The 11,727-nt window shown below is 45.1% G+C and overlaps 1 protein-coding gene across 1 annotated transcript in view; it reads left to right on the top strand.

Moving 5' to 3' along the window:
* The window catches only part of CTNNA3 (catenin alpha 3), a 987,819-nt gene extending 976,415 nt beyond the window's left edge, over positions 1-11,404 (top strand). Inside the window, 1 exon segment of the mRNA XM_030569668.1 lies at positions 8,538-11,404. Coding sequence (XP_030425528.1) covers positions 8,538-8,825 — 288 coding nt within the window. The 3' untranslated portion in view covers positions 8,826-11,404.
* Positions 11,405-11,727: the final 323 nt, after the last annotated feature.

The following is an 11,727-nucleotide window of genomic DNA, read 5'->3' on the forward strand; positions in this document are numbered from 1 at the left end:
TGTTCTGCAAGATGTGTTGTTCATGTCCATTCCAATCAGGTGTGTGCGCATGCACGTGCACAGTAGCTGGAAGATTTTCCCCTAGCAGCAACTGTAGGGTTGGCCTGGGAGCCCCCTGGAGTCCCGACTTCATGGCACCCAATATAGAACCCTGCTGACCTGCCACCCCCTCGGTTCCTTCTTGCCAGCTACTCTGACAGAAGGCTAGAAGGGTGGGTATTGGAATGGACATGAACAACACATCTCGAAGAAAAACAGTTACAAGAAGGTGAGTAACCATTTTTCTTCTTTGAGTGCTTGTTCATGTTGATTCCAATCAGGTGACTCACAAGCCAAGTTCAGGAGGTAAGATTGGAGTTGTCCACTGATTGGAGCACTGCTCATCCAAAGGCCTCATCGTCTCTGGCCTGCTGAATAATCACATAATGCATGGTGATACAAGACCATGTTGCTGCTCTGCAGATTTCTTGAGTGGGGACCTGTACCAGGAACGCTGTTGACAAAGCCTGAGCCCTGCTGGAGTGTGCAATGATCGGGAACTCCTGCCAGGTTGTAGCATTCCCAGATACAGGATGTAATCCATGATGAAATGTGTATTGACGCCACAGGCAGACCTTTAATTCTGTCCGTCACTGCCACAAATAACTGGAACGATTTTCTGGATGGCTTCATTCTCTCAGTGTAAAAGGCAAGTGCCCTGCGTAGGTGTAGTCTCTGCTCCCTGCAGCTGGAATGCGGCTTAGGGTAGAATACCAGGAGAAAGATGTTCTGGTACTCCTCTCCCCTGTGCCAGGAAGCCTTCATGCTGTGGGACTTCTGTGTAGAACGTTCAATATATCTGCAAGCGTTGTATCTCCCTGGGGTACAGAATGAGCTGGCGGACACCTCAAGAGGTCCTTTCATGGCTACGAGTGGTCCCTTCACCCAGATGTTGCAATTTCAGTCTTCCAGAGGTGGGCACAACCTTCAGGAGGAAAGCAGGATGAGGTCTGAGCTGCACCTTGTCTTATAGAACATGGTATAACGGGGCTCTGAGGTTAGGGCCCTCATTTCAGACACCCTCCTGTCAGAGATTATCGCCACCAGGAATGCCACCTTGTAAGAGAGATAGAGGAGGAAGCACATTGCCAAGGGCTCAAAGGGTGGTCCCATTAGTCTAGAAAGGACCAGGCTGCAGTCCCAGGCTGGGACAGGCTGTCAGACATGAGTATATAGCCTATCGAGCCATTTTAAATACCAGCTGACCATAGGGCTAGCAAACACAGAGCAGCCCTCTTCGCCCTGGTGAAAGGCCAAGATGATAGCTAAGTGAACCCTTATCAATGACAACGAAAGCCCCTGCTGCTTCAGATGGAAGAGGTAGTCCAGAGTAAGCAGCACTGGGGCCAGTGTCGGGGCCGAATGGTGCTGTGCAGACCAGATTGAAAATTTCTTCCACTTGGCAAGGTAGGTGGCTTTCGTAGAGGGTTTTGTACTGCCAAGGAGGACTTGTCTAACCTGGTCTGAACAAGAAAGCTCCATCTGGTTCAACCATGGAGCTTCCATGCCGTGAGGTTAAGCAAGTCGAGGATTGGATTTTGAAGACAACCATGATTTTGTGTCAGAAGGTCCGGGAAGAGCAGTAGGGTGACTGGGGCTTCCACAGACATGTCTAGGAGAGATGTATACCAGTACTGTTGGGGCCATGCTGGAGCTATCAATATAACCTGAGCTCATTCCCTCCAGATCTTGAAGAGCACCTTGTGAACAAGCGGTATGGGTAGAAAGCCAAAGAGGAGACAGCCTCCCCAGTGGTGGAGGAATGCGTCCACTCTGGAGTCCAGGCTGTGGTTCTGGAAGAAGCAGAACTGCTGGCACTTTCTGTTGTGTCGTGTGGCAAATTGATCTATCTGCGGAAAGCCCCACCTCTGGGAGATTGAGATTGCAACATCTGGGTGAAGGGACCACTCATGGCCATGAAAGGACCTCTTGAGGTGTCCGCCAGCTCATTCTGTACCCGAGGGAGATACAACGCTTGCAGATATATTGAATGTTCTACACAGAAGTCCCACAGCATGAAGGCTTCCTGGGGAAGAGGAGTACACACCCCACTGTTTGTTGATATAGAACATTGCGGTGGTATTCTCCATCATGACTGATACACATTGTCCCGTTAAATATGCTTGAAGGCCTAGCATGCAAGGTGCACCACTCTCAGCTCTCTGATGTTGATATGGAGAGCCAGATCTGCGTGAGATCAAAGACCTTGAGTCCTGCAGTCTCCTAGATGTGCTGCTGAGCCCACATCTGATTATCCATCACCAGAAACAGAGACAGCTGCAGACTGGCAAATTGGACCCCTGAGCATACCTCCTGAGGGTTGAGCAACCACAGGAGGAGTCGAGGACCAGACGAGGTAGGGTCACTATCCTGACCAGGTGGTACACTGATGCCAGCCACAACTGAAGAGATCAAAGCCTGAGTCTGACATGCGGCAGCACATAGGTACAAGCTACCATGTGACCCAGAAGCTTCAGGCAGTTTCTTGCTGTGGTGGTGAGAAACTGTCTGACACCTTGAATGATATTGGTGAGGGCCTGAAACCTCGCTTGCAGCAGGTATGCCCTGGCATGGGTTGAGTCCAATACTGCCTCTATCAACTCTATCCTCTGGATGGGGGACAGAGTGGACTTTGTGTCATTTAAAAGGAGATCCAGGCTGATGAAGGTGGCTCTGATAAACTTGACCTGAGCTCCACTTGGTCTTGGAGCAGCCCTTGATCAGCCAGTCACTGAGGTAAGGAAACACCTGAACCTGGTGCTTGCGCAGAAATGCAGTGACAACTACCATGCACTTGGTGAAAACCCAAGGTGCTGCTGACACACTGAATGGAAGAACTGTGAATTGGTAATGGGTGTTGTTCACCACGAACCTGAGGTTCTTTCTATGGGCCTGAGTGATTGCAATATGAAAATAGACATCCTTCAAGTTGAGGGTATCATACCAGTCTGCTGGATCCAATAAGAGAATGATGGAGGCCAGAGAGACCATGTAGAACTTGAGTTTCTTTATAAACTTGTTGAGTACTGACAAGTCCAGGATGGGCCTGAGATTGCCTTTTACTTTCAGTATTAGCAAATACTGGGAATAAAAGCCTTCGCTCCTGAGAAACCTGCTCCACTGCCTCTAAAGATAGGAGTGACTGCACCTCCTTGATAAGGAGTTGCTCGTGAGAAGGGTCCCTGAAGAGGGATGTGGAAGGGGGTTGGAAGGGTGGGAGGGCACAGAATTGGATGGGTTATCCCCTCTCTACTGAACAGAGCACCCATCGGTCCAAAGTAATAAGGGACCATGCACAATAGAAAGGGAATAGTTGAGACAAGAAGGTAAAGTGGGTTGGATCCATTTCCAGATGTGCCTTCAAAAGGTAAGTTTTGGTCCTAAAGACGGCTTTGGTTGTCCTGAGCTCTGTCCAGAAGGTTGACACAGCCTTCTCCTGCCATTTTTGTTCCGCCTTCTGAAGCCATCTTGGTGGTTCTGCCGACCGAACCTCTGAGTGAGCTGCAGCCAGAAGTGTCTCCAGTGAGTGGAAGGTGTGTAGAGGCCCAGGGACCTGAGGGTGGCTCTAGAGCCCTTGAGGTTGCTTAGCCTTTTGTCTGTCTTTTCTGAAAACAGTGTCTCACCCTCAAAAGGCAGGTCCTGTATGTTCTCTTGGACCTCAAAGGGGAGACCTGAGACCTGGAGCCATGAGCCCCTTCTCATGGCTACACCTGTGGCCATGACTCTAGTGGCAGCATCTGCCCCATCAAGTGCTGCTTTGCAGAGATGCCCTGGAGATCACTCTTCTTTGCATCCCTATTCTTGGGGGAAGGGCCCTGGAAACCCTGCCTCTCTCACTGGTTAGCAGCGTCCAACACTAGAGAGTCAGGTTGTGGGTGACTGTATGGATGTTTGTAGCCCTTGGAGGGCACAGAGCACCACCGTTCATTGTGCTTGGTAGTAGGCAGCAGAGAGGCCGGGGTCTGCCACAGGGTCTTGGTCATGTCAGTGATACTTTTGATTAGCGGTAAGGCGATACAGGAAGGGCCCAAAGGGCCAGGATGTCAACCATAGGATCTGCATCATCTACAATTTCCTCTGCCTTTAAGCACCAGACCCTGTGCGAGCCGGCACAGCAACTGCTGCCACATGCTGTAGTCTTCCAGAGCTGGGGCAATGGCAGTGCCTGCAAGCACCTCATCTGGAGAAGGCCACCTAGGGAGGTGGTTGCTCCCTTCCATCCCCACCAGAGGGATCTCTTAAACTGGTGGGGACAGTGGTGGGATGGTCCAGTCTCGGCACCGTGAAAGATGCAGGTACAGACGTCGACCCTCACACTGGTGCTGTGTGATGGTGTGTCTGTGCCGTGGTGGTAATCGATGTTGGCGCAGATGGTGTTGGGCATCAGTGCAAGAGCAGAAGTTGGTGCTGTAGGCATGGTTGGCACCCTAACCTGAGCTTCTGACACCTCCAGTACTGAGGACATTATCGAAGGCAGCACCACAGTTGGTGCCAATGTCAACAATGGTGCCGTGGTTGCCTGCATCGATGCCAGAGGTAACTGCTCAGTCGCTGGACTGGGTGGGACAAAGGTTGCAGACGTGACTGAAGCAGCACCTGAGCAAGATCCTTGGTTCCGACCCTGAGTTTGGTGGAAAGCCCATGGAATCCAGAAGGCCACTGAGCTGGGTTCTGCCATTGTGGGGCCCACTTCATCGGCTGGGACCTCTTGTGGTGCCTTGAGTTTGATCTTCTGCTCCTGCTATAGTTGAAGCGGTACAAGTCCGACTCGGAAGTCTCAGAATATGAGGACCAGGGCAGCACTGCACCTCTCAATGTGGCACGTCGGTAGCCCAGGGACCACCTGCGCTCCCTGGATGGAAACATTGGTGTCTGTGGTTGCCACAGCAATGGGGAGCGACATGACATCATAGCTGGCTTTCCCTTCGACTGCACAGTACAGGATGGAGTCTGCAGTGCCTACGTCTTCTCCTGTCTTGGAGGTGAGAATGGCACCATGAGTCTGAGCAGGTCCTCTGCTGCCTCAAACGCTTCAGGAGTGGAAGGAAGCGGCAGGCTATCCGAGTGGACTGTGGTGCTACTGATGGCTGGTCTCTGGATCTAGGCAAAGAGGATCAGCCCCTTTTGATCCTCTTCTTCTTCTGCACTGGCGATTGGGACCAGTGCCAAAGGCTGGAGTGTCCCCAAGATGCTCCATGATGGTGCCTAGAGTTCTTGGCCATGTCTTTCTTCGGAACCTGGTCCCTTGAAGAGGGCACCGGTGCGCTCCGCGGTGAAGAAGACATGTGGTGGTGGGATCCCCAGCACAGGGTCTGACTGCGGTCAAAAAGCTACCTCCATGAAGAAGTTTATAAGCTGCTGCTCTCTCTCTTTCAGGGTTGTTGGTGGGAATTCTGGACAGATTTTACAGTGGTCTTTTTTGTGACCCTCACCCAGACAGCGTAAACAGGAGGTGTGGCGATCACTTTTTGGCATGCACTTCGCATAGTTCTTGCAGGTCTTGAAGCTCGGGGAGGAAAGCAAATGTGAAAAATCAGGACAGGGGGTGGGGGGTAATAGGAGCTCATATTAAAAAAAGCCCCAAATATTGGGACTGTCCCTATAAAATCAGGACATCTTGTCACCCTAATCGCGGCATGCCCTGGAAGCAACAAATCGGGGGAGAAACGGGCGGGGGGCCAAACCCCCATAAATGAAACTTACAACTGAATAACTATACTAAACTACAGTATCTGAATAAACAAGCTTCTGAGGAAGTGGGTATTCACCCACGAAAACTCATGTTCCAAAACGTCTGTTAGTCTATAAGGTGCCACAGGATTCTTTGCTGCTTTTACAGATCCAGACTAACACGGCTACCTCTCTGATACCTTGAATAAACAAGGTGAGTACAACAGGAATCGAACTGCTTGATCACTTGCCGAAGCAAGAGCAAGGGAAGTTCTAGCTACCATTACTGGAGGTAAGGAGGAACAGAGGGGTTGGCTGGTCAGCAGGGCTCTGTATTGGGCACCATGAAGGCACGACTCCAGGGGGTGCCCAGGTTGACCCTACGGTTGCTGCTGGGGAAAAATCTTCTGGCTACTGTGCACGTGCACACCCCTAATTGGAATTGACATGCACAAGCACTCAAAGAAGAATGTTTTTTTTTAAACAGAGAAACCATGAACTAGTGACTATCTGTAGGGCTTGCTCAACTGATTCAGGCCTTCATTCATTTCCCAAATGAACCCAGCCATTATTCAGGTTTGGTTACGAAGCCTATACACACACTCTCCTCACACCAAACTAATCTATAAACATGGGAGTAGAGGCTCCTGTTTGCTAAAATTCATTTTGGCAAATCTCCAAAGTTCAAAAGTACCAAGGAAAGCCTGGCTGCTGAAGGAATTTTAATAGACCAGCCTGACAGAACTTCAGACCAGAGACCACACTAAAATTGAATGTCCTCTACGGGTGAGATTTTGTTTGGAGTTTGAGAAGGGAGAAAAATTTCTCTGATCAGAAAGAAAGGATGGTCATTCAAGTGTGTCTTCCAAAATTGTAATTTTTTAAAATTCTTATATAGACCTTGTTAGGTTTTCTCATCACTGATATACGCATAAGAAAAATCTGAAACAAACTCCACCCTATCAACCTATATCACAATATGTCATAAGGAAAATTTTCCCTTTGCAGCGTGGTATGCATTACATTAAAATTCAAGCTATTCACATTTTGGCAATCTGAATAGGACATTGTTAATTGCTCTATTCCTTAAATGTTTCTGCAGTAAAGAGTCTGTCACAAAATGCCATGCTGCCTCACTAGCAACCAAACTTCAAAAATAATAAGTACTCAGGTAAGTTGGAGGGTAAAAAATGAAAGCAAGGTTTATGTTGGGTTATTCAAAATGGAGATGCAGTTCCAAACTGAAACTGTCAGCCTTACATTTAAATATGAACATGGTGGCTCCTTCCTTGAAGATAAAAGTTACTCATTCAGGTCACTGATCTGATTTATAGAGTATATGTATCCCTTGCCAATACACTGTTGCAATATGACAACAGCAAAGACAGCTTTAGTTGAAGGCAGAAAGAATCTTTAATTCATGGAAATAAAAACTAAAGAATTTTAACACCAGCAAGGGGATCACACTCAAAATGAAATATGGTATTGTCTAGCTGTTATCTGGCTCTGTTATAAACTATTTCCCAAAGAAAAAGAAATGAAATTGTAAACATATCACCTAACCAGCCGACACTTCTCCTGGTCCAGTATTTTATGAATGTTAGGACAACTCCTCAAGTGCCCTGATTTGCTATGGAATGCCCAACCATCGTCAGTAGGGAATTCTGCACACCCTGTTTTCACAGACGTTGGTCCTGTGTTGGCTCTGCAGGGGAAAAGGTAGAGTGCAAGAAATGTGTGTGTCCCCCATTTTGGCCTGTAACAACTTTCCTGACTTGCAACTGCAATGCAACACAACTGAGCCTGGGACTTCTCAGCCACCGACATGTGCTAGTTAGCGCTGACATGGATTGTCCTAATTAGCAGATTTTTAATTATTATAGTGCCCACAAGTATTCACGGAAGATTACTTTAAAATATGCATAGGGATGGCAGAAGTTCTTTAAATACAGACAGTTGAGAACATATGCCAACAAGATAAGGGTTATACTGTACATTCTGCCTATTTACGCTGGGATTTTCAGAAAGTAATACCAGAAAGAAGGGACCAGTCTGCTCATCTAGTTTGACCTCCTGTAGAACAAGGCCATAGAACATCCCCCAAATAAGTCCTGTTTCAACTAGAGCATATCTTTTAGAAAAACGTCCGATCTGGCGCAGAGTTGGAAGAGTGAAATGACTTCCCCAAGGACACATTTCATAGCTGGAAATAGAACTTACTTAGGTCTCCTTAGTCCTTTTCTATTTCCTATCCAGACCATGCTGCCCCTCTCTCTCTCTTAACTAAACCTAATGGAATTAGGCATGTATTTCTCTTTCCATTTCAATGGGAGTTGGCACCTAACTCCTAGTCTCCTTTGAAAATCCTAAAGAAAATATAAAAGATACCATAATCCTGCTGAATACATTTACTTGTCACAATAGTCCTACATTTCTCTGGAGCATGCAAGGGAGATGCTGAAATACCATAGGAACAACTGGAGAATTTTGTCTAGTGCTGGATTGTAAGGAATCAACATGTAGCACTTTCATTGGTCTTCTGTAAGGTAGTATTAAGTGCAATGATACCCTGCAGATAGACATCATGAATTTGTTAAAAAAGAAAACATTTACACAGACATGTATATTCCAGAATATCCAATTACTTTAGATCTGTTAAATCTGAGCAGTGGAACAACATGAATATAATGATCAAACATTCCTGGCAGAAACAAAGAAATCAGGTTGTACTATGTTAGTCTTATTTTTTAAATGTTGTTTATTCCTGTGTATATTGTGATTAAAGCCAGACTGATTTCCTAGGCTAACAGCCATGTTTCTCATTACAGTTGGATAGTGTCACTTCACTAATTCAGGCTGCCAAAAACTTAATGAATGCTGTGGTGCAGACAGTGAAGATGTCCTACATTGCCTCCACTAAGATCATCAGAATTCAAAGTCCTACTGGCCCACGACATGCTGTTGTGATGTGGAGGATGAAAGCTCCAGAAAAGAAGCCCCTGATTAAAAGAGAGAAGCCAGAGGAAATCTATGCAGCTGTCAGAAAAGGTTCTGCTAAGAAAAGGATCCATCCTGTTCAAGCTATGAGTGAATTTAGAGGGAGAGATATAATCTAAAATTACTATTCTGTGCACATTTCATACCTTGCAACTGCTCATATGGCATCTTTATTTTTCCACCTGTTTAATTCTATAAGTATGCTAATGTTTGGAAATTCTCTTCTTTTTTATGTTTAACATTAACTGTAAGGTATTTCATCTTTAAAAAAAGATATTTAAAATGCAGATTTGATTAGTTAATGGTACACAATTTAAAATAATCTTTTAAAAATCATCTTATTTTATTGCTCACTCTCCTTACAATGCCTTTTTTTTTCCTTCTTTTATTTTTGCAGCTCAGCATTTTGAATGATAGGTTAGGATGCTGTGTTATAATGAGAGTTAGCTTTCATGTAATTGAAAGGCAAGGAACAAGGAGTCAAATTCATCCCTGGCGTAACTCTTGACTTCAGTGGGGTTACACCAGAGATGAATGTGGCCTGACAGTTTTATATTCAGAGTGCTTTAAGACATACAGGCTTCTGTGGGTAGTGTATATTGGGCCACCTCCTTGGCTGGCATAAATCAAAGGAAATGTTCTGAGTTACACCACATAGGGATCTAGCCCATTCACTTATCTAAATTGAAAGACATTTTAAAAAGATTTTTTTTCATAAACGTTAGATATAAACAGAAATGGAATAAAAGTTTTAAAATATTTGGCAGAACAAAAGGTGGATTGTAACAACGTAATGATAAAATAGAGCTGGTTGTAATGAAACTGTAGCAAGAGTAATAACTCAAAGTTTCAAAGATCTCTTTCAGTTTTAAATATTAATCCACATTCTGCTTCCTGGCCTGCTCTATGATTGTTACTCATCTTCATAAATCCTAATAAATCTGGTAATAACTAAATTATTTTAGAATATTTTGTTAAAAGATAGAGGAAAAGAAAGAAATCATGTTAAATCATGGAGAAACATATGACTAGTCCTGACGTCAAAGAGAGGTGCAAACGTTCAGGAAGTACCCTATAAATATCAGTCTTTTCAAGATAACTGCAGTGGATTAAACTACTTGACCATGGCACCACAGTCCCAAACAACACAACTGTCTAGCTGGTAGCCAGCTTGTTAAATTACTATTACAGCATATTTCAAAGTATGTCATGAAGCTAATAGTTACTTAGGCGCTTAAATACCTTTGAAAATCTGGGCTTCATTCCCATGGATCTAGGGAGGTAGCTAAATGTCTTTGAGAATCTGGGCCTCATTCCCATGGATCTAGGGAGGTAGCTAAATGTCTTTGAGAATCTGGGCCTCATTCCCATGGATCCAGGGAGGTAGCTAAATGTCTTTGGGAATCTGGGCCTCGTTCCCATGGATCTAGGGAGGTAGCTAAATGTCTTTGGGAATCTGGGCCCGTGTGGCTACAGAGATGAGATGAAAGAGGTAAGGGGCAGCTGGAACCAGCTTGCCTCATCACCCCCACAAAGCGTTTAATGATGAAAAGAGCAGCCCATAGAACTTAGCAGGGCGAATGGGCACCTGTCATTCCTCGTAGTTCTAGGGAGAACGGGCTCAGCTGTATAGGACATTCTCGGAGTTTTGCATTTTGGAACTCAAAGCTCCAACTGGTATTTCAGGTTTTCTTCCAGTCCCTGAGAGCAGAACTGTAAAAGGTTAAGTTTGTGCATCTACCACCAGGGGTCACATGGACATATGTATTGTCTTGTCAATAAAGTCAGGCATTTGTTATGGGTCACTTTGGTATCAGATGTTTGTGATTAATGCATTAATCATGACTTCAGGGATCATATTAATAGAAAGCATGTGGCACACCCCTAAGAGCATTACTCTGATTTTGTGTGTCCTGATTAAAGTCTCCAGTACTAGTCACATGTGGAATAGATGTTGAGTCACTTTATACACAGTATGCTCACAACTACACACCACACTGAAATTAAAAACATGGCCTGAGACAGTTGCATGAAAGCGAGTTTACAAAAAGAGTTCTAATGGGAAACCTGGCACCTTAACTTCAGATTAAAAACACTCTTATTGTTAGCGAAAACAGATGTTGAAACCTTAGGGCCAGATTGTACCTACAATCCCATCTCATGTTGGAGGCTCTAGGAGAAGCTCTGAAAGGCAGTGTGTCTCAAAAGCCTTATGGCAGGACAGCCACACTACCACCCTTTAGGAGAGTGCACTGTGCTGTTTTCCACAGAACTATTGCGTCTCCTCCCTCTACCCATTTGAGGTAACTAGAGCCTACAGAAACACTAGCAGGGATCAGTTCTTGTACTTGAAATGATGGATGATACCACTAGGGTGTGGAAAGGGAGACAAAAATCTCCTCATGTCCTCCTAATTTGCATACCTGCATTGTAGCCATTCACCATCTGGCCCTTTCTATGCTCTTGCAACCCTACCAATCCTAGTATGTTTAAAGAAAAGGAGTTTTAAAAAAAGAGTATGTTTTCACTGCTTATTTTCCTCCACCATAGTGTAAGTCCATGTTTGCTGGTATGCTTTACTTTTGAAATAGACAGGCAGAGTGCCCACACATGCTTAATAAGAAGGGCATCATGGATCAAAGATTGGCAGGTGTATTTATAGACTGCAAGTACCAAAAAGAGATGGGTTTTTATCAATGTGATTTATATGATGTAAGTTATAGTTCCACAGAGTGACTATTATTAAACCATCATCTCATTGCTTAACAATTCTGCCTGCATTTGTATTCTTCATTCTTTTATAACATCAGCAAGTGATACTCAGTTATCTGCGTCAGACACCATTGTTATAAAATAACACTGATGGGCTCTGAGAGGAGACATACAATGATTAAAAGGGACATTGCTTTAATTACAACTGGATGAACATTTCTGTAAATCATTTCACACAAGTTCAAACCTGTGTGAAAATATAGCAAATTACGGTTTATCTGGACCCAAACTGCAGACAAGGGTATTTTG

Source organism: Gopherus evgoodei, chromosome 7 (genome assembly GCF_007399415.2).
Source record: "Gopherus evgoodei ecotype Sinaloan lineage chromosome 7, rGopEvg1_v1.p, whole genome shotgun sequence".
NCBI classification, from domain to species: Eukaryota; Metazoa; Chordata; order Testudines; family Testudinidae; genus Gopherus; species Gopherus evgoodei.